The following is a 23,722-nucleotide window of genomic DNA, read 5'->3' as shown; positions in this document are numbered from 1 at the left end:
AGAAATAGATTTGATGAAAATTGAAAAAAGAATAAAGGAAAAAGAGCAACAGTGATGAAGCCCATTGGCTTTCAACAATGGCAATGATGAGGGAGTTGGAAGTGTAACCAAAGACAACAAAAACAAAGTGCTCCAAAAAGCAAAAACGAGTTGACCCATTATAGAGATCCAAAACACAGGCCACTAGCCAGAGTAGAGAGAGAAACCAAAAACAGAGCAAAAGAAAAAGAAAAACGCCTGCATTGAGAGAGAGAGAGATGGTGAGTAAAACAGAGGAGACCCAATTGAACAGGCTTGAAAACCAGGTAGACAATGGAGGAGGAGGTGCTTGGGAGTATCTTTGCCTTGTCAGGAAGCTCAAAGTTAGGCGTTCAGAGAAAGTCTTGAAGTATGGCTTATCGATCTTAAACGACCCCAAAAAACGATCTGCTCTTGGCCCTGAAGGTTTTTTTTTTTCTAGCTTTGATTGATTTTTGAAATTGGGTTTTGCTTGAATTGGATGATTTCAAAGTGTTTGGTTTGAATTTTGAGTTCTTTTATCGGTTTTGTTTGTAATTAGATTTGATTTGGTATTAGAGCTTTGTGTTCTTTGTTTATTTGCTAACTAGAGTTTTGCTTGAATTTCACAAATTGAAGCTTTACTGTTTGCTACCCTGTTATTCATTTACTTGAATTCAAAGTTTGAAGCTTTATGGTTTTATACTTCTGTTTTAAAAAAATCGAAGATTTTACTTAAATTGGGTGTGATGAGAACTTTGAGGTGGTATTACTAGCTTTGTATAGATTTCAATGTGTCAAGCTTGATTTGAATTTGTATGTATTAGAATAAGAATTAGTTGGTTAGGAACTCAGGTTAAGTTTTCAATATTTTGATTTTTCAACTGAGATTTTGAGAAGTAATCAGAAGAAGATAGGAGTACCTGATGAAGCACAGTTTGTAGCACTTTATAGTTCTAGACATTTCATTTGTTATATATCCTAAGTTAGATATGAGATGTTATCTTAGTTTTATACATTTTCTCGTGTTCTATTGCATCATTCGAGACTTATTTTGGTATTGGATTTCACTTTGTAGTCTAGAACAGTAGGCACTTGGGAACAGTTACCCTTTGATCTGTCAGAATGTGATTTTAAGTGGTGCGTTTAGACCAAATTGTTGTCTGTTTAAGATTAGATGTCTGCTTATGACCAAATTGTTGCTTCTATTAATTTATCAGGCACGTTTGTGAACGTTTATAATTAACAACTGCTTATCTTAATACAGAATGGACTCTATATGAGCAGCTAGCTATTGCTGCTATGGATTGCCAATGTCTCGATGTTGCAAAGGTACAATCTTTTTTTTTTTTCCATTTTTGATTGATTTTAATATTTTATTTTTTATATGGAGATTTCCATTTATGTGAAAGAATATTCTATTTCTTTTACCTATTTAATTTGTATCAGTCCCACTGGGTTGACTACTCTCATTGTTCTTATAGTTTCTCTTTTGAGGATGCTAATAGTTCTTTAAGGTGGTACTTATTACTTGGATATCTCTTTCTTTGTTGAGGCATTAGTTAGAAAATTTTGGCTTTCCCTGTTGCGTGTTCAATATGGTGCAACTCTTGTTTCATTAATGTTGCTTTAGGGTTTGCTGACATCAATTGTTATGCTTGTTGTTAGTTTCTTGTACTGTTCTATAGACTGCAGTGTGGAGTAGCTTAGATACTCTAGGTACTAGTTGATAGTAGGCTTATAAAGTTGCCTGACGTAAATTCGTGCAATTTAAAACTGCAGGATTGCATAAAGGTTTTGCACAAGAAATTTCCGGAGAGCAAAAGGGTTGGTAAGCATATATGAAGATGAAATATATGTTCTATGTTTTATGTTTGTGTGACTAAAAATGTGCAGGCGTGTGTGTCTGTAATATCTTGCTGTTAAGTCTTTTGTGAATCCTACATTCGTGGCCTACCCTTTGATAGTTGATGCTTCTTACATTAAGCTTCTTCTGAATATCTTGGCCAATGTTCTACCAATCGCATTATGGTGTGGATAAGGATGGACAAATTTGTTCTTGAATCAGTTTCGATTCTTTTGGATCCAAAAGGATGTGTTGCTGATGATTGTGTTCCTTTGTTCTATCATTTTATGAAATAGTGGTTTCATTTTGTTGTGGTCTACAGGCAGGCTGGATTGCATGTTGCTTGAAGCAAAGGGATCCTGGGCTGAGGCAGAAAAAGCTTACTCAAGCCTTTTAGAGGACAATCCACTTGATCAAGTAAATTCTGCAGCCATCCCCTCCCCCCCTTTCTCTCTCTCCTCTCGTCCCCCAAAACTGTGAAATTTAATGGTGTTCTTTTTTGTTAAGAAATATTCTGGACTGTTTCTTTTATAGAACAAAAAGAATCGATGATAACATATTCTATTCTCATGCAGGTAATACATAAGAGGAGAGTAGCCATGGCAAAAGCTCAAGGAAATATTTCAGTGGCTATTGAATGGCTTAATAAATATCTTGAGATGTAAGATATCTCAGAAAAAATTCTCTTTACAGTCATAGATCTTTGTGTCTGTCCTTTTTGGGTTATGTTTAATTCAATATCAGCCAATTTCCCTTTTTCTTTGCTAGATTTATGGCTGATCATGATGCTTGGAGAGAACTTGCAGATATATATCTCTCCCTACAAATGTGAGTGCTAATTTACATAACTCAATATTATCTCCTTTTACTTCATCAATTCATAACGTAGCAATAACTTAAACCTTTTTGCTTTTGTTTATAAATCAGGTACAAGCAAGCAGCATTCTGCTATGAGGAGCTTCTTTTGTCTCATCCTACAGTTCCATTATATCATTTGACCTATGCTGATGTAAGTGTATATTGATTCGAGGATGCAATTTCATCAGTGGTTTCTTGAATTCCAAGTTCTCTAGAGAATAACATTCTACATCTTGTTGCAAATACTCTTCATTTGGTTTCTTCTCTTTCATAATTAATCCACCTAACCCAGGACTAGTTCCATAGTAATTAAGATAGTGCAAAAATTTAAAGACCGTTAAACAAAAAACCACTTCCATAGTCGTTGCCTATATGCAAGAATAATGTAAGGACCATGATTCACTATAGAACAACAATGGTTCCCGACTAAACAAGGAGGTAACTTCTCGATGGATGTAACTAGATGTCAATCTTTGCAAAGATAATACTTTCCATCTTACATTGGTTTAACATAAAGACTTCTAGCTGGAACTCTTTTAGCTTTCCTCGGAATTGTTTTTGATGATTATTCCTTTCACCAACAGGTACTCTACACACTCGGTGGACTAGAAAACCTTCAAACTGCCAAGAAATATTATGCATCCACTATTGATTTGACGGGGGGTAAGAACACCCGAGCACTTCTCGGAATTTGCTTGGTAAGTTCCTTCTCTCTCGCTTAAGAGTCTGCATTACTATTTATATAGACATGCATTGGCTTTTATCCTTATAATTACCAAAATCTTATTAAAAAATGGTTTCGCACTCACTCGTCTTATGTCAGATTTTATCTTTCTAACATGAAACTTAATCATCTTGTTCAGTGCACCTCGGCCATAGCTCGGCTTTCAAAAGGAAGGAGCAAGGAAGACAAGGAGAGTCCAGAGCTCCAGTCTTTGGCAGCAAAAGTGTTAGAGAAAGAATACAAGCAAAGAGCCGCAGACAAGCTCGGTTTGCTTACTTCTGCTTTAAGAAGTTTGAAAATTTAGTCTTAACACTGATGACATCGATTTAACACTTGAATTATTGCCCCATACTCTAGAATAGAAAAAGGTGTTGAACTTGAAGATAATTTCCGGTTCTAAAGATTTCAAAATGTCTTAGTCTTCGATGAATTCAAGTTACAAGTTGCCATTCATGTGTGCTTTCCACTTTATTTTGCCATTCTTGTCATCTATTTTGAGAGGTCTTGATGGATTATTCAGTACACTGCTATCAAAACAAGACTAATTTATGATATAAAGTTTCCACCCTCCTTGAGTTCTTGATGTATTATTCAGGATATTCCCATTAAAAAAAAACTAGGAAACTTATGAGATGATTCTTCTATCTTCCTCACAATTTCATTTTTGGTACATTCGCATTCTAGTACGAAATTTGTATAGGAAAGGTGCTTAGACACAATTATGTTCATTTTTGAAAAAATGTTTTTCTTGAATGATTATATTCTTCCATTATTATTTTATTTTTCAGAATATGTGTCTTTTCAAGGAAAAAAACTAGAATAAAGGGTTTTATAGTGAAATTTGTTTAGTTAAAAATACTATTTCCAATGAATTCTTCACCACCTATAAACACAAATGAGAACCAAAGTTACATGATACTAATCCATTAGAAAAAAGGCAGAAAAAAGGGTTTAATTCTATCCCAAGCATCACAAAACATATTATAAACAAATAGGTGCTTTATGCCATTCTTTCTCAAACTTCTTAACCAAAGCTTTTAGCTTTTAATACTGAGGCATTCCAGATCTATAAATTTGTCAAACTCAAAAAAAGAAAAAAAAAAAACTTCTCCAATAAAATTAGGTGTTCCAAAGTAATGGTATCCTCCTGCTTCACTAGATTAGATAAATCACGAACAACCAAGCTAAAACTAGGCAGAAACAATCAAGTGAAGTAGTAGTCACACTTTCCACTTTGCTTTCGATTTATGGCATTAAGTGGCCGGCGCACATTGTTATACTTAGCAACACGAAACTAACATAATTAACAATACTTTAAGACCTAACATAATAAACAATACTTTAATACCTAAATTCTATTAATTTGATCCTCAAACTTCTTGACCAAAGCTTTTAGCTTTTAATACAGAGGCATTCCACATCTTTAAATTTGTCAAACCCCCAAAAAAAAGGAAAGAAAAAAAAGAAACTTCTCCAATAACATTAGGTGTTCCAAAGTAATGGTATCCTCCAACTTCACTAGATTAGATAGATCATGAACAACCAAGTTAAAACTAGGCAGAAACTAGAGGTGATCATGGGTTGGGCTACCCGGCCCGGCCCGCCCAAAAAATGAGAAGGTTCGGGTAAAAATATAGGCTCGAAATATGGGTTTGGGAAAAAAACGGGGCCGTTTAGAAAAAGGGTCGGGCCTCGGGTAAAACTTTTTTTGCCCGGGCCCGGCCTAAAATATATATTAAATATATTTTTTATTTTTAAACAAATATACTTTTTAACTTTTTAATCAAATATATATATTTAGGTTTTTTTATGCTATTTTGGTGTTGTAAAATTTAATATGGGTCGGGCCGGGCTTAGACAAATTTTTAGACCCATATTTCAGGTCGGCCGGGCCTGGGCCTAGAAAACGGGCCTAAAATTTTATTTGGGGCCGACCCGGCCCATGATCACCTCTAGTAGAAACAAATTAGTTATTAAAAACAAAAAATTTTGGCATATGCAACAATCAAGTGAAGCAGTAGTCACACTTTCCACTTTGCTTTCGATTTATGACATTAAGTGGCATGTGCACATTGTTATACTCAGCAACACGAACCTAACATAATAAACAACACTTTAAGACCTAAATTCTCATTCAACCTATTCTAGTAAAAAACCAGCCTATATTAAGGTGTATAGATTAGAAATTCCAACAAAGGAATTACTACCTTGAGATCATCCTCAATCTTTGTCACTTGAGTGTAATTGAAATGGATTATCAAAGAATACATTTGTTTTGTTGGAGAAGTTTTTTTTTGTGTGTGTGTGTTTTACAAATTTATAGATGTGAAATGCCTTTATTTTAAATATTAAAAGCTTTGGTTAGAAAATTTGAGGATCAAATTAATAGAATTTTTAAATGTGAAGGATTAAAGTTATTGAATTATTTAGAATTCAGATCAAATTGATAGAATATGTAAGTATTGAGGACTAAATGTGCTATTATACCAATTAGACCATTATCAATTTAACGGCGGATGACCAAAATAAGAACAAAGTCAAACAGTAATGCCTAAATTGAAAAATTTTTAAGTTAGGTGACCAAAACAAGAACACGAGCATAGTTGGATGACCATTTGCCCTTGTTTTTAGTATTTTTCATCTTCATTTTATGGTTCATGTTCGGAGTTTGTAGTTGTCCCTCCTTACAATGTCATTTTCAAGGTTTGGACAAGCGATCTTTCGTTAAAAGTGCAATATATTTTATCATTCCACTCAACACTTATTGTAAAATAAATTTAAATTTGACATCTTATTTTAGATTAATATTTAAAGATTTTTTTTATAAGCCCAAACTTTTATACCCTTATACATTTGACTCTTTATGCCATTATTTGTAACATCTTAATTTAAGTTTAGGCATTTTCTTTTGAATGAACTAATGAATTTCCTTAACCAAAAGAAAGCTTAGTGCTCAACCTTGTCCTATAGTTCTTTTAACCTTAATGCTTACTTTGATCGGATGTGAAGTCTAGGATGTTAAGGGATTAAGTACAACATCAAGACGAATGAGTCAATGTGACAAGAAATCAACACAACTGCACTACACATTCTAACCATTACTGTTGATTTTTTTTCATTTCCTAGGGCGAGTTGAGAGATGTAGAGAAATTAGGGGTAATAATATCTTCATTTTTAGCAACAAATTAAGGTGTTTAATCATCGACTTATGCACCACACCTTGGTGGAGTGTAGTGGAGGCCCGATTTAATAAATATATTTATTTTTTTTATTTTTCAAATATTTTTTACATACTTTTTTAAATTTTTTTTAAAAATTTTAAAATATTTTTAAAATACTTTTTTTTAATTTTTTTTAATTTTAAAATATTTTTAAAATATATTTTTTAATTTTTTTAATTTTAAAAATATTTTTAAAATACTTTTTTTAATTTTTTAAAATTTTTAAAATTTTTAAAATAAAAATGGGCCTGGCCGGGTCGGGCCCGGGCTTATAATTTTTCCCGGGCCGGGCCTGGGCAAAATCTTAGGCCCATATTTTGGGTCGGGCCCGGGCCTAGGACCCGGGCCAAAATTTTTTATGGGCCCGGCCCATGAGCACCTCTAGTCATGATCACCTTAAACTAGTAAATTTTTAATTTTTGTTTTTTTTATAATGTATAAAATTTTAAATTAGTAATAAAAATTACACTTTGGCCCCCTCAAAATAATAAAAAATTAATTTAACCCTTTAAAAATGATAAAGACATGAACTATTAAAATGATAAAATTCCATTTTTACTATCATTAAAAATATATAATTTAATTCCAACCAAAAAAAATTCTAGCAACGTGACTACCAATCACTATAGATACACCCATAAAAAGTCTTTAGGAGTAAAAACCTTAGGTTTAACTCCTAGTTTCATTTATCGGTGTCCTTGACTTAGTAATTGTAGGTTAACCAACTGAAGTGTTTGTGCTTTGATAGAAAATTAGGTTTAAATTCTCCCTTAAATAAGATTCTTGGAATATTTAATTTAATATGCAAGTATTTTATCCTGTACTTTTATTATCACGATGATTTTATCTAAACGAGATAAAATTTAAATTGTTTGATAGATTTGAATCAATTCATTTTTATTACGATGATTTTATCTAAACTAGATAGCAAAATTTAAATCATCATAGATTTCAAATCAATTTACTTCAAATGGAGTAGATTTTTTCTTTTGAAAAGTGTATATGGAGTGGAGCGTGTCGATTTTTTTTTAAACAATGGATATGAAGCAGTTATAATAATTGATTGATTACTTGTCTCACCCGCCTTACTCCACTAAATGAAATTATTATTTTATTTTATATATAATTATTAAAATGATAAAATGTAATAATGTGTTATAGAAAAAACTATATGTTTTATGTTTAATTTTTGTTTTATAAATTATATTTAAATATTTACTTGCATTTATAAAGACTGAAAATATTAAAGGTAAGTGATAAAAAATAATTGAAGTGCAATGAGGTGAGGGAGGATGGATGCATCCAACATCTACGGAGGTGGTAGTGCCGTAGTTGTTTTTAACATTATACATTCATAATGAAACGAGACGGGTGGTGAAGTAGAGCGTGTCAACTATGAAGCGATGATGGATTTACAAACATCTGCCCCCTCCCCCTCTCCATCAAAAATCACTAGATGTAAATGAAGATCCCTTTTATCCTTATGAAAATGACAAAGACTCATTGGTCATGAAGTACCATATCTTAGTGTCATATGGACATTAATGTATCTTGTAAATAATATAGGACTTAATGTAGTATTTGTTGTAAGCTTGTATTGTAAGCAAGATTTAGCTCCTTTTATCACACAAACATTAGAATAGAATTAAATATATATTTATATATCTCTAAGGAACAATTTTATAAATTATTTTATTTAAATGATTTAAAATCTAATTAGTTAGTTAATAAGATGTTAGATATTTATCAATATCGCATAGAAATGGAAACGAGATATTTATTTACATGTAAGGGTATAAGGATATCATGAAATTTAACAAAATAAAAATTAATCCAATAATGTATGAGGGTATAATTTAGGTATCACTTGAGACAAAAAAATTAGGTATCGATATTAAAACAGAGTATAGTTTAAATAACAATTTATAGATTAAACCAAAAAATAAAATGTAAGTCTGATAAAATCCGCATAAATGAATTATTATCGTGTTAATAAAAATTATATACATTTATAATATTTATAAAAAAATAGAAACACATATCTTTTAGTCGTAACATTTTCTTTTTAATCAGTTTTAATCTTACTGCTAATGTGTCTCCAAAACAATGAGTTATATTCTTAAATTGAGCTACGGTATGTATTCGGGATAGCTTTTATAATGTGTACATATATATTCTTCTGCTCCTTTAATCTAAGCATAATATCACATTTTCTGCAAAGAAGGATTGCTATTGGTATGATATCAAGGCAGCTTCAATGTTCAGTGATAGAAACATTGGCAAAACAGCTGCTACAAAGAACTTAATGGCACAAAGGACTTAAGCATAGACTGTTTGAGGTTCCTGTGACCGACCTTCTAAAGGATGAAGATTAAGCGATCATCAAAGTTTTTTTTCTCGGTAACATAAAGACAGGTTCCAAAGAACCGAACAATAAATTCCTGGCTTAATTTGATCCCTTGTTATCAAATTTTTTGGATGAAATTTCAACAACATTACATTGCAAGTATTATACACTCGGAACAATAAAATTCTTGAGATGGTTCAGCTACAAGCCTACAAGTTATGGAAACGAGGTAAATACAGGGAATATTGCTTTATAAACAGTCATAAGCAGCACTACTGATTATGGAACTACATTGTTACGATAGATGGAAAGGAAATGCCTCAATCCCATTGCTGGAGAACAAGAAGCACCATGAAGAATATAGCTTTTACAGGCGTTCTTCAGGAAAGTCACAGCTTTCATGGTGGACAGAATGATGGAAATGAAGGTATAGATTTCAGTATCAACTTCCTACTACGTTGTGCAGTAGATGAACTGCACTCGTGATGCGGTGGTGAAACTCTCTTAGAGTTGGGAGGGGAGTTTGTTTTCGGAACAAGTGGTAAGCATTTATGTTTCAGAACCTTAGGAGTTTCATCTTCTGGAATTGCCTGAAGATTTGAATTGAACTTGGATTGACACAAGGAAGATTCTGATGAGCCATGTTCTGGGGTGTTGCACAACTGAGAAGATGACCTGATAGAATGAGGAAAAGATCCAGTGAACTTCCCACTATAAGCTAACGGCAGCCTGCAAAATATAGACTTAACCACTTGAATGAGTCCTGGTTTAAGGCTAGCTCATGTTGGATGATCGGTGCATGAAATCATATCCTCATATTCATATCCGGTACAACAAGTGTCAAACAAAGATCAAGAAAAACAAAAAGTCTGAAACAAGATAGCTTTAAGGCTAACCTAACCAATCTAAGAAAAGATGAAATAGTACCTGGAAATATTAGATGCTACTGGAAGATCTTGATGCTCCTCAGCGTTTTTATGGGTTACAATGTCGTGGGAGTTTTTATCTGATGCATTCTTTTCACAGGCCTCTAAGCCCTCCCCATCAGATCCAGATTCATCACATCCTAGAGAAAAGAAAAAGGAAGCATTAGGGAATACTAGAAAAGTGAAAAGTGCTCTCCATGTTAGAGTCAGACATGCCGGAATCCGATAAGTGAAAAGAACTACAAGCGAGAGGGGGAGAAAAATGATTCTTGGTTCGAGTCACTATGTTGTACATTCGACCAAGAAAATACCAGAAAGACTCACCATCCTTCCGACCAAAACTATTTTTACAACCTTCACATCTACAACTGGGAGAGCATCCAACACCAGCCTGTATTAACAGAAGAAAACAACCATATCAGATTGGTGAAAAGAACATTTAACATACAATGTTTTGAACCGACAAACCTGAAAACATTCACAGTACTTCTTTAAGCAACTTGACTTTCTACAATTGCATCCTCTTTTATGCCTGGCAGAAGCTGGAGTTTTGTTATTTTCACCCTGAATGAGCAACACCATTTTTGTGTGATTAAAGTGGTATTGCCGAAAGAAGACACCCTTATTGAAATATGGAAAAATTGTAATCAAAGCCAAAACATCACAACATTATGAGCCATGTCAGATGAGTTCAAGCTTAGAACCGGCACAACCAAGTGATTGTTAACCACCTATCAAGATCAAGGTTCAATTCCCCTTCCTCATTTGGCCTTATTCAAATATACAAAGAAAAAGGCCAAATGACAAAATAAGTAATGAGCTTTGATGCTACTCTAGTTATCATGAAGCTTAATCATAAATATAGAATCTAACCCAGGAATCCAAAACACTGTCTGTGCTTCTAATCACTTTGGGAGCAAATGCTTGTGGATTGCGAGATTCAATCTGTTTACGAGTCTCTAAAACCATCTTTTCATGAATCGGTTTATTGAAGCAATCTAAGCATGAACAAGGCTCAATACAGTAGAGACCAGCAGCAAAGCAGTCGCAGTAACTGTATCATAAGATATAGTCAGTAGAACTAGGTAGACAATATTGAAAGCAGCTAAATCCCTAGTATGAGAAAAAGTGAAATCAATGACAGTGAATGCAATGAGTAGAAATAAATAATAATTAGGCAGCGGAGAACCAAGACAAATCCAAAAATACATATCTAACAAATAGATTAAAAAAAGCTAAAATGATTATTAAATCACATTTCATTCTAACATGCTATTGGAAATTGATTCATTTAGCAATTGTAGAAATCAAACCAATGTGATGACTATAAAGTTAGGCCTGAATATCTTATATTTTTAGATGTAGGAAGTCAATTTACAACCTGTTGGTTCACCTGATTTTTTACTTTTAAGTCAGAGTAATTAAAGGACCAATGGTCTTCAGTATCACAATAGAGGAACTAACTGAATATAGGTATAGACTCAGTGAGACACTTCAAAATTATGCACACCGACCCTAAATACAGATTTAAATAAATATGACAGACTTACAGTTTCAAGCATTTTGATCTCTTACAGTTACAGCGCTTGCATGAGGCACTCTCCTCGACAAGTTCAAACTTTTGCCTGCACAGTATTAAACTGAAATCAGTTTGTATTATGGTGTTTGAATACCAATTTAGAGCATATTAATCTTAACATGCCTCTTCTTTTCAGGAGTATTGTGGTCAGCATCAGCGCCACCAACAGATGCAGGAGCCTCAGAAGAATTTTCTGCAACTGCAGTTCCATTGTCACTAGGAACCTCACCCATTTTCATAGAGCTTAAAATTGATTTATTAGGGGGATTCTGGCCTGCAGTCAGAAAACTAGGAAATGTCAAGGACCAATGTTCATATCAATTGTTTTCAAAAGATAGAGCCGCTCACAAAAGAAATACCACCTTTCAAGATGTTTGGAAGAGAATTCAAGTGCAAACCGAAACCAGGTGACTTCTCAAACACCAAACAACGCCGTCTTATGCTACGCTGCATAGAGAAGAACATAAGAGTGTGATTATAAAAAACAGCCAATCATTGAGCAGGAAAATAGTGTAAATTTTAAGAAACGACACATAAAAAGAAAAGCATTGACAAATGTACAATATAAGGAACTCGTATGAGGTATGCATATCATAAAAATGGCTCGAATATGCTATTATCTTTTCATTTTCTAGAAAGGATTAAATACTAATATGTAGCTTCGTGTCAATCTTATATCTCAAATTGCAGTCTGCCATAAAAATGTACTTGCACAGTTTTTTCACTTTACCTGGCGACTCAACTGGCTGCATTTCTCCCCCTTATCATCCTTCTTCAAACTTGAATCAGTAACTACTGGTTTGTCCGGTAGACAAGTAGACAGGATGCAAGATGTCTGATCTGTTACTGACTCTTCCAATTCATTTTGTTTGCAAGAACCTTGATGATCACCGGATTCTGCATTTTCTAAATTATTTGCATTATCAAGCGAAAACTCTGGGATATTTGATATAAAAGAGGTTGTCCCAGAGTCTACCGTTCTCTGATCCTGTCCATCACTATTCTCGTGAATGATAGATGTATTCACTGTCAACATATCAGCAACATCAGAAACAACTGCCACCCAGCCACATCCTGCTGCTGCTTCGCTCGGCTTAATCCGACGTATTTTACGCAAATCTCTTTCATTTTCAAATGACCGTTGCCGCTCTTTCCATTCATCCCTACTGCGTTGGAAAGGAGATCTCTCTTGTTCCACCACTTCCAGACTTGTTTTTTTCAGTAATGCATCACAAGCCTCCAAGTTATCTTCAGGACTCCTACAATCATATTTTGAGGTTCCTGGCAACTCAACTGCTAAATCTGATTGCTTGTCAAACAGATCACTGCTAATTCCTTTGGATGAACTGTCATTACTGAGACATCCTGGATGCTCATCGTACAAGCCAGATTGCTCAACAGCTTTTGAAGCTTCCTGACCTGCATTAGATTCATTACTGCTCTGGAGGACCCTAGTGTTTAAGTCTGCCGAGAAATGATGCCTGAAACCAATATCATTCAGGACACTTAAACTCATGAACTAAATACAGCAATAAGAAATTTTAGTTTTACCTTTTAACTGAAAACCTAGATTCCCTATGGCAATTGATTTGTGGGGAAGGAAACAAAGATGAAGGGGACAAAAAAGCTAATGAATTGAAACAATTATCAGTCTGACTGGACTTGGCTTGCTCAATAGGAGAAAGGCTATCAATGTACTTAAAGACAGGTGAATCCTGCAAAGGAAGAAAGCAATGTTTAAAACATAGCATGTAAGTCTTAATAACCTGATCAGCAAATGCTCATGAACACAAGAAAACAAAGAACCAAGCTAAAGATAGAGCAATCTAAACCAAACTAGGGAAAAAAGTAACTCTTCTATATCATTTAAAGAAATACCAACATTCCCAACATTTTGAAAGTATTGCAGCTCACCTGTAGTTGTATAAATTACCAACATTTCCAATGTCAAATCTCTATGAGACAAATTATAAGCATGTCAAAACTTATATATAACCCCATGAGCATAATTATTATTGTGTAAAAAATTTACATTACACTCTTAAACACAAACATGACACGGGAAACACACAAATTCACGCTGTAGTCTGAACACAAAACCCATCAACAATTCCGACAAAAACATACAAAAGTAACTCAAAGCGAAAAGAGCAGAACACATTAAACTTGACAGGCAAAACCCAACTCAGCATCTAATTATTGAAAGCCGAAATGCCCAAAACCCAGAAATCCTAGGTGAGCAAACATAACTAACAAAAACCCAAATTCTTAAAAACTTTTTTTTTAATTGAAAGAGGAAAAAAGAATAATAACCTCAAATTTGGAAAGAGAAGAAGTAGGAGTCGGAGTGATCTGGGTTTTATGTGGTGTATCCATTTTCACCAAAGGCTCCACATCTTCATCTCTCTTTTGCTCTTTTTCAAGGATTAGAGCTCAAAGCCTACGGAGACAGTCAAAGGCTCCCTTGCCTTTTTCTTTGAATTTGGTCGAAAGTGAAACCCAAAGAACAAAAAATAATAATAATAATAATAAGACTTTTGATTAAGGAAGCGGGAAGGCGGGAAAACAAAATGGTAATTCTATTTTCCTATTCGGTTTGGGATGCTGGGTCGGTCCATCTCCTATGTTAGGCCCGTAATCAAATGGACCTTTTCTGATTTGGGATGGAATTTTGAGATATTGGATTTAGACAGTTGATCCGGCCCTATTCTAATGAAATCCGGTCCATTAAGGGTCCGTTTGTTTACCAGGAAAACATTTTTTGGAAAATGTTTTCTTGGTTTTTCAGTGTTTGTTTGCTTGAAAATAACTTACATTGGTAAAATGTTTTCAGAAACACGGGAAAATGAGAAGGAATTTTAGGGAAAATGTCTTACCGATTTTATTTTTGTAAGACATTTTTCATCTTTCCTCCTCCTTCCGTCCTTCTCCTTCTTCATCCAGTTGGATCAGTTCCCTTCCTGAAACAAAGCTCAATGTAACTTTTTTATGCTTTACTCTGTATTTCATTCAATTTGTCGCCTCTCTCACTCAAATCTTATTCTTCTTATTCTTCTTATTCTTTTTTGTTGAAGAATATGTTTGGATTTTGCATCTGTTTGTTTAATCTGTTTGGATTTTGCATCTGTCTGTTGAAGAATCTTCTTCTTCTTCCTTTTTTATGCTTTATTTAAAATCTGTTTGTTTTTGGGTTTTGCATCTTTCGGTTTATGCTTGCTCTTCTATTACCCTAGATTTTTTTTTCTTTGATTTTCTGAAGTAATAGATATTTGGTAACTTACTTTCTCCCTGTTATAGTTGGTAATGCATTGATATGTTTGCAAAGATTCTTAAAACAGAACAGAAGATGCTGCAAAATTTTCCTTTTTCTCATCTGATAAAATTGAACTCTGACTTGAACTCATTTCTCATGTGATCCAACATTCGAGTTCAGGCATAAGTTATTAGCTCTATATAGTCAAACAAATGGTTTTCTTTCTAATTTTATGTTTCTCTGTTCCTCTTTATAAAGTTACATTACCCTCAATAAGTGTTAACAAACAATAGAACATTACGATTTCCATGTTGGGCTAAAATCAATCCTTGCCAAGCCAAAAGCATTTTCCACATCAATGGGTTTGTCTGTAAGCTATAAAAGACAAGCCTCACCACAAGTTTCTTTGAGTGGGGAATCATTTTCAAAACTAGCTACTTCTAAGGATTGGCTAATTCAGTCAGCAGAAATGCCGAAAGAATCAATGATGCATGATCACACTACCAAAACTTATCAAAATCAAGAGAATAATTGCTCCACTCACCATGAAGTTCAAAGAAATTCATATCCTCGTGAAGTTAGAAATTGTGGATATAATATATACTAAATTAATGTATTTCTCATGTCCATGTGCATCAGTTTAGTAGTTAAAAGCTGACCACTATCAATGCATTTTTTGTATTGTTCTGAGAGAAGTTGTATTGTTCTGAGTTTTAAGTATATGCTAGCCTACTTTTTTTTTTCAATTTCAGCTTTCATTATGGATTAAGAAATTTTATATGTCAATAATATATTATCATACATCATTAATGCGGTGTTCTTATCCACAATCATCCTTTTGTTATCTCTTAACCTTATCCTTTGCTTTATGTGAATTTTGATATTATGTTTCTTCTTGTGAATTCATATGATAATACAAAGGTTGACTTGTGCATCCAATTGTATCTACAACTGAGATTTTAATTGGAAGAGCCAAATTGATACAAAATGTAAACATTAAAGGCTAAATTTGATATTATGCCTATCTTCAATATTTAGCTAGAAAGATCCAATTAAAAACATTAATTAGAAGAATTTCACATTAATAAAAATGTAATGAAATAATACCACCATTAAAATAAATTAAAATTTAATATAATAAAATATTTTTACAATTTAAATATTTAATTTTAAAAATTATTTTGACATAAAATTTAAAATAATTAAGCCCAAAAATTTTAAGTAAAAAAATCTAATTAAATCATATGTACGTTTAAAAGGGAAAGTGTAATAAAATATATTAAATAGAAGAATAAAATATTAAATAAAATAACATTTTTACTACTGCCACTGTACATCATGTCATCTACAAATAACTTAAAAAAGAAGAGGGAAGTGGTTGCAATATTTATTGAAGAATAGAATAACGATATGAAATGATGAATAAGTATAGGTCGGTGTCCATTTTCAACATTACATATGTACATTATATTATGACCAATCATTGGTTTATTCTCAAATTGAATCATATCTAATTTTAGTTGTGTCACTAAATTGGTACAAAGAAAGTACACTTTTAATTTCTCAAAAAATTATTAATGCAATTATAATTAGATTAATATGTATGTATACACTTTAGTCATGGTAACTTTAGTCATATATGTGATCTTATGAAAATCTTGCATCTTTTTTGTAGTGATCAAATATTTGTGTGGCATTATTTTGTGTAGATGGATTGTAATCAAGATCAAAATGCAATTATCGGAGTCGTGGCTTCAGTTTTAGCTTTTGGGGCTCTTTGGATTAAAAAAATTAAAAACTAGGAAGGAAATTGCTTCTCACCCTCGTGTGAATCGAGATTATGAAAGAGAAAATTATATCTAGTATTTTATATAGTGGTGACCAGCATTGTATTGATGTGATAAGGATGAGACTGATTGCTTTTTTTTAATTTGTGTGATATTCTTAGTAGGAATAATTTGTTACAATCAACTAAATTTGTGAATATTAGGGAGCAAGTAGCTATATTTTTACATATAATTGGTCATAATGTAAGGTTTCGAGTGATTGAATCTAGACATTATAGATCAACTAAGACAATTCACCGTTACTTTAGGGTTGTATTGAGAGCTATTTTGAAATTGTATAAACTAGTTATTAGATTACCTGATGAGTCAACTCCTAGTGAAATCAGAAACAATCCAAGGTTTTATCCTTATTTTAAAGATTGTATTGGAGCATTAGATGGAACTCATGTTCGTACATCCGTTCCACTTAGCATTCAAGGAAGATTTTGTAGCCGTAAAAGGGGGACGACACAAAATGTATTGGCCGCCATTACATTTGATTTGAAATTTTCCTATGTTCTAGCTGGTTGGGAAGGTAGTGCACATGATTCTCATATTTTAAGTGATGCACTTTCACGCCCAAGAGGATTAAGAGTTCCGGAAGGTAATAATTATCATTAAATACCAAATAGTTCTAGTAAGCTCATAATTTATTAGTATTAATTATGTTTTGTAAAATTGTAGGTAAATATTATCTTGCTGATGCTGGATATGACATCCGAAATGGATATATTACCCCATATCATGGTGTCCGATATCATTTAAAAGAGTTTAGTGCTCAGGAGCCTGAAAATGCAAAGGAACTCTTTAATCTTCGTCATTCATCATTACGAATCACTATTGAACGTCTTTTTGGGATTTTGAAGAAACGGTTTCGTGTATTAGATGCTAAACCATTTTGGAATTTTCAAACTCAAGTAGATATAGTTTTGGCTTGTTGTATCATTCATAATCATATAATGGGAGTTGATCCTAGTGATTTACTTAATCAAGGATTATACGAGGAGCCTGAGTCTGATTTGATAATACCAACTCTTACGGAGCGAAAAAAAAGAGAAGAAGCAAGAGAATGGTCTGCTAAGAGAGATGAAATTGCACAAACTATGTGGACTAATTTTATGGTTAGAAATATTAGGTAGGTTTAGGGCTTAGGGTTATTGTTTCTATGTTATGTATGTTTTAGTATTAAATTTTTTTTTTGTTAATGTTGGTTGGATAATGATATTGAAATTTTAGTTTGTTGGATTTTGAAATTATTATGTCTTGAATTTGTTAGATATTGATTATGTTTTAAGCTTGTTAGATATTGAATTTATTATATTTTAAGCTTGTTGGATATTGAATTTATTATATTTTAAGCTTGTTGGATATTGAATTTATTATATTTTAAGCTTGTTGGATATTGAAATGATTGACAATGACAATTATTAATGTAGAATGGGTAAGGGCAACAAAGAAGGAACCTCCAAGCAATTCAGGTGGACAAAACCGATGGAACATCTTTTTCTTGAAATTCTAGCAGAGGAGGCCCAGAGAGGAAATAAGTAGGGGTGAGCATTCGATCGAATCGAATCGAATTGAAAATTTTTGAGTTAATCGAGTTTTCGAATCTCATTTTATCATCCTAACTTTATTTGAAGTTTTCTCGAATCGAGTCGAGTGAGATGGAATTCGAATCGAATATATTTGTTCGAGTTAAATTTTAAAAAATAATTTTGGGTCCTTATAACCATTGTCACCCATCATAATAAAATTTGTCCACCTTAATCAAAATTTTTAACTTTCATCACCTCATAATTTATTTATTAATTTTTTATATATTGGTAGCTTATTTGTTTGTTTAGTTGTTTCAATTATCTTGATTCTTGTCACTATGTATTTTGAATTAAAAATATATTAAATATAAAAATATGATTTTTAATAAAATTTATTTTAAAAATAAAATTTGAAATTGATACCAATATAAAATTTTAACACGAATATTTTATGGCATAATTAAGAATTCAATTTTAATATAAATATTCAATATGACTAAACAATTCAATAATATAAATAATATAAAATATGAAATTTAATTTAATAATATAACTAGCATATATAAATAAAATTATTACTATTTATGTTTAGTGATTTTTTTTTGGATAATTTTGATTTTTTATTTGAGAGTAAAGGGTGAGAAGTAAAAGTTTAGGGGAAAAATAAAAAGTTTTGGGGAATAAAAGTTTGAGGGAAAGTAAATAGGGGGAGTAAAATTTTGGAGGGAAAATATTAAAAAAAAATTGGAGGGGGGAGGGTTTGGGGTAGATGGGAGATGGGATGGGAAGAGAATAAAAGTTTTAGGGGAAAAGTGGGAGGGAGTAAAAATTTTGGGGGAAAATAAAAGGTTTTGAGGGTTTTTGAGAGTAAATTTTTGAAAAAAAAATGAATGGAAGAGTAAAATTTTGGTGGGAAATGGATTTTGGGTAGATTGGGGGGTTGGGAGGGGAGGGGAGTAAAAGTTTTGGGGAGAAAGTGGGAAGGAGTAAAAGTTTTGAGGGAAAAGTAAAAAAGTTTGGGAGTTTAGGGTAAAACTGTAAAATATTATAGTTTGATATTCGAATTATTCGAATTATTCGAGTTATTCGAATTCGAAAACTCAACTAGATTCGAACTCGAAATTCGAAAAAAAAAATTCGAGTTGATTCGAATAACTCGATTCGTTTAACTCGAAATTTGAATTTTTTTTCGATTTTTTCGAGTCGAATCGAATTTTGCTCACCCCTAGAAATAAGCCTTCTAATACTTTCAAAGCAGTTTCTATTAATCGAGTTGTCGGAGCTATTTTTGAAAGATTTCAAGTCCAATGCGATGCGAAGCATGTGGAAAATCATTTGAGGACTGTAAAAAAAAACCAATGGCATATTATATGCACAATTCGAGGTGAATGTGGTTTTGGATGGGATGATAACATGAAAATGATCACATGTGATAGAGCGACATATGATGCAGCAGTGATGGTAATATATGTATATATATGTTAAGTATATTTCAATTATTTTTTACTTGTTATTCTAATTGTGTATAAATCCAACAGGCACACAAGAAGTATGAACCATTTTTGAATAAAAGCATTGATCATTATGATGAAATTGGCTTTGGTTGTTGGCAAAGATATGGCAACAGGGAGTTTTGCCAGAACATTTGCTGACATAGATTTGGATGACAGTAACCAAGATTCAGTGCCTATAAACTGCGACAATGAAGAGACTGAAGAGGTAAGAACAAAAGTATCTTCATCTGGCACATCCAAACTTAAAAGAAAAAATGTTCAAGAAAGTGTCGTTGATGAACAAATTAAATTTGTGGGTGAACAATTTGGCAAAATTGCTAATGCTTTGGAACAATTTACTGCGGATAAGACACCACATCTTTATGAAGAAGTGATGTTGATGGAGGAAGAAAGATTTGATGATGACTTCCTGTGTTCTGTGTTTGATTATCTAGTGAGTCATGAATCAGAGGCCAAAGCTTTTTTAGTTAAAAGTAAGAAGCATAAAAAAATTTGGCTTCAAAAATTTTCTCAAAGTTGAAGATATTGATACTTTCGACTTGGATTTTGAAAACGAAAACGAATATGAGAGTCGCCACCAATCCTTTTTTGAAGAGATGTGATCAAGTCACCTTAGAAAATGGTTATTTTCAATAAACGGTTTGATTTATTAAAATAACGCTTTTTTGGTCTACGAAATTCAGAAAGATGAGTTCGGGAGTCAGTTACATACGAGGAAGGGTTAGCACCCTCGTAACGCCCAGAAATTGGTACCTAGTTGATTAATTAGTGTGTTAGAATCGAGAATGGAAAACTTTGAAGAGATTCAAAATACGATCTTTTGTTAAAATGCTGAAATTTTTTGAGAAAATGGCATATTTCACATTAATCGAGAAAGAGAATTATATCCCGTAAGTTAGGACACAATGTCTTTAAATTCTCGATTCGAGAAAAAATGTCGAAAGATTTATTTATTTGAAAGATATCCAATTCAATTATCTCGGGTTTGGAAAAGAAATCACATCCCATAAGTTAGAACACGATCTTTTATTAATTCCCGAGATTGCTTAAAACTTATATTTGAAAAGAGTCGGGTATTTGGATTTATCGAGAAAATCAAAACCCCGTAAGTTAGGGAACGACCTTTTGAATTTTAAAGTGAAGTAAAGAAAATTAGATTATGGTATTAATAATAAAAGCATTGATATGAATGACAATAGTAAGGGTGAAAATAAAGTAACATAAACGAGCCAAAATAAAAGGAAAATAATAAGTAAAAACTAAAAATTTGTAACTAAAAGAACTAATATTAAACAAATAAATATATATATATAGTGTAAAACATATAAAGAAAAAGAAAAATCATATTAACAATAATAATGATGGTAGTAATAATAATAATATAATGTAAAAAGAGTTTTAAAATTATAGAAAAGGATAAATAAATAAATAATAATTGATATAATAAATAAATACATTTAATAAAATTTAGGTAGGTAAATATACAAAATATAACAGAAATATTAATGTAAAACTCTTTAACTTAATAATACAGCAATAATAAAGAGTAAATAAATAAAAGGGGAAATAATAATATTTTAACAATATTAAATTGATTAATTTAATAATAAAATGGCAAAAATAACAAAAAAGTGACTAAATCGAAACTTAAAACTGAAATTTGGGGGCAAATTGGAAATAAATAAGAAGGGAAAGGACCAAGTTGAATGCGTGAATAACAATGAGGGACCAAATGGGGAAATAACCCTATCCTCCAAAACGCACAGCTTCAAGGTGGACCGAATTGAAATCTGAAAGAAATTCTATGGCCAAATTAAAAAAACTAAAAGAAAGTTGATTGCAAAATAATTAAAAAGCGGAAGGGTTGAATGTGCAAATAGACCCTTTCGCAAAAACACGATGATCCTCTTGGGGGTCGGGTCGGTTCGATCCAAGTCAAAACGACACCGTTTTGGCACTTAAATGGCCAAAGTGAAACGGCGTTGTTTCGCACCCTTATAAAAACTAATTTTTTTAAAAAAATTTATTTTTCACTCCCCTCTTCAAAAAAAAAACCAAAAGAAAACCTCTCCAACTCTCTTTTTACCTCCAAAATCTGGCCAAGGAACCGGTTATCGGCTGTCGATCGCCGACGCAGACGCCGTCGTACACGGCGGCAGAAAGTTGAAAAGTTACTTTTTTACTCCTCTTTTCGCGTAGAGCCCAGATTTGGGCTCAACACCCTTATGGACCTCTTTCAAGATTTTTTTAGCCTCAACAGTGTCCACACGTCTTAGTAGCTCAGGCATATCTTGATCATGCGAAAATATCTTTGAATTCTTAGAGTAACTCAATCACGTCTCTCTTTGTCTTTACAGTGATACATGCTCTGATCTTCACCTCTTTCTCTTCTCTTAAGCTCACAATTTTCACTGATTTTTTTGTAAGGTAGGATCTGTTTCTTGACTTGTTCTACCATCCTTAACAAATCAGGAGATAAACGACAGTCTTGGTCATCTTCAAAGTCCTGAGGTTCCTCTGGACACATATCTTGCTCAAAAGGAGATTCTGAGTCAATAGCAGTGTCGCTCATATCATTGATATCTAGAGACCTGTTATAAGGACGAAGAAAGACTCAAAGAGCTAATGAATCAAATGATAATTATATGTGTGGTATGAGTATGAATGAAATGGAAGGAACAGAAGAATGTTTGCCAAGACAAAACACAAAGATGCATTTCATTAAAATAAAAAATAGTGGACATGTACCTTTTTCACAAAAGGATTTCTATTGCTCCCAGGCTTAGAGCAATAAGACTATTCTGAATATTACTCTGAAATGGTCCTAAAAACTACAACAATCTCCTCCACAGTCCCGTTGTTCAGAACGCCTCTAGGGATGTAGAAACAAATTCCTGATAGTTTTTGTTTTTGTTTTTGTTTGTTTTTCAGTTCCTTCTTCAAAGGCATAAATATCTTTCCTTCCGAACCATTAATACCTTCAAAGAATTCCAATTCTTTATCATCCATCAGGCTCTGTATTAGAGTTCTGAACTCACGCACTTTTGAATTTCAGGAAATTTATTATATGCAATGAAATGTAATGTTAATGAATGAAAAAGATGTATGCAATGAAATGTAATGCAGACGTATGAATGCAAAAAGAGATGTTGATCTTGATTCAATTCCATTAGAACAACTTTACTAGAAAACAGATCTCTTTACATAAAGCAGATATATATACGACTTTGCCCTCATACTCCAAGCGAAGACATCGATCCTTTTCTTCATCCGGATGTTAAGATAAATCTCACAAATTTTCCAATAGATGCCTCTACTAGCTCCTTTTTGCTTGATCCGGGCCGCAGCTCATTGCTCACTCATCCTCGTGATGCTCATTAGCTTCTTTTCAAAAGGTCAGGACATTTACGGCTCTCGAATAATCTTTGTCAACTTGAATCATCGAGCAACGAAGCAAAGTCATGTAGTCCTCTATTAAGCTATCACCCTTCTCTTGTTATGTTTTCTAGGAACATATTCGGACAGCCGTATTATTTTCTACTTTATCAAGAAATCTTTTTTCCATGATAAGCTTTCTATCTAGTAACCGAATATGAACCAACGCCTTTTATAATGAAATGTCATGCAGCCAAAATGCCATGCAATCAAAACAAAACACAACAAGTCAGTATCATGTATAAAAATAAAATTCAATACGAATAAAACACTTATTTGGGTATCTACTAGGGTTTGACGTAGTTCTACCAGGGCAAGTTCCTAAGGTTCACTATATGTGGTTTGGCTTCTAGGGTAAAGGTACCCGAACCAGCAGATTCCTCGATCCTCACCCATTATAAGCTCATATGGACCAAGTTTAGTTCAGGGGAATACATTTTCCTATGGCTGCACGGAGATGAAAATCTCACGAAGACATAGGTACGGATATATCCCAAAAGCAATACACTATCTTGCACTGAGGTGAAGACCTCAAGAAGAAAATAGTTTCTCACTCCCACTTAAAAGGGTAAAGTCAACCAATTATGTAATGCAATATGCAGAGATATACCAAGATACTCGAATCAAAAAGCAAACACAAACAAAATTATGAAGACCGTAA

General features: G+C 32.9%; 2 protein-coding genes across 3 annotated transcripts; one reads left to right on the top strand and one right to left on the bottom strand.

Moving 5' to 3' along the window:
• The first annotated feature begins 142 nt into the window (after positions 1–142).
• On the top strand, positions 143–4,015 carry LOC105804708 (uncharacterized). The gene is made up of 9 exons (XM_012637413.2): positions 143–444; positions 1,265–1,329; positions 1,780–1,828; positions 2,166–2,260; positions 2,419–2,504; positions 2,612–2,671; positions 2,771–2,852; positions 3,286–3,399; positions 3,565–4,015. The coding sequence occupies exons 1-9, from the start codon at positions 258–260 to the stop codon at positions 3,727–3,729; spliced, it is 903 nt and encodes a 300-aa protein (XP_012492867.1). The 5' UTR covers positions 143–257; the 3' UTR covers positions 3,730–4,015.
• A 5,069-nt stretch (positions 4,016–9,084) lies between these two features.
• On the bottom strand, positions 9,085–13,989 carry LOC105804702 (protein tesmin/TSO1-like CXC 2). 2 transcript variants are annotated; one of them, XM_012637404.2, is made up of 11 exons: positions 13,812–13,989; positions 13,050–13,213; positions 12,229–12,979; positions 11,861–11,945; positions 11,622–11,772; positions 11,470–11,544; positions 10,793–10,973; positions 10,388–10,483; positions 10,244–10,310; positions 9,921–10,059; positions 9,085–9,722 (listed from the first exon to the last, which is right to left on the bottom strand). In XM_012637404.2, the coding sequence occupies exons 1-11, from the start codon at positions 13,872–13,874 to the stop codon at positions 9,392–9,394; spliced, it is 2,103 nt and encodes a 700-aa protein (XP_012492858.1). In that variant the 5' UTR covers positions 13,875–13,989; the 3' UTR covers positions 9,085–9,391. The 2 variants fall into 2 exon arrangements, with proteins under 2 accessions (XP_012492858.1, XP_012492860.1); XM_012637406.2 differs by having other exon boundaries at positions 9,085–9,668.
• Between the last annotated feature and the right edge of the window lie 9,733 nt (positions 13,990–23,722).

The sequence above is a fragment of the Gossypium raimondii genome, chromosome 11, assembly GCF_025698545.1.
Source record: "Gossypium raimondii isolate GPD5lz chromosome 11, ASM2569854v1, whole genome shotgun sequence".
NCBI lineage: Eukaryota > Viridiplantae > Streptophyta > Magnoliopsida > Malvales > Malvaceae > Gossypium > Gossypium raimondii.
Note: the sequence above shows the minus strand (reverse complement) of the source record. Positions and strands in the feature narration are given on the sequence as shown.

Coding starts and splice junctions, on each gene's coding strand:
- LOC105804708 (XM_012637413.2), top strand. CDS start 258: ATGGTGAGTAAAACAGAGGAGACCCAATTGAACAGGCTTGAAAACCAG. Junction 1,330..1,779: donor AATGTCTCGATGTTGCAAAG/GTACAATCTTTT, acceptor TTAAAACTGCAG/GATTGCATAAAGGTTTTGCA. Junction 1,829..2,165: donor TCCGGAGAGCAAAAGGGTTG/GTAAGCATATAT, acceptor TGTGGTCTACAG/GCAGGCTGGATTGCATGTTG.
- LOC105804702 (XM_012637404.2), bottom strand. CDS start 13,874: ATGGATACACCACATAAAACCCAGATCACTCCGACTCCTACTTCTTCT. Junction 10,974..11,469: donor AGATCAAAATGCTTGAAACT/GTAAGTCTGTCA, acceptor CTTATGATACAG/TTACTGCGACTGCTTTGCTG. Junction 9,723..9,920: donor GTAGCATCTAATATTTCCAG/GTACTATTTCAT, acceptor TATATTTTGCAG/GCTGCCGTTAGCTTATAGTG.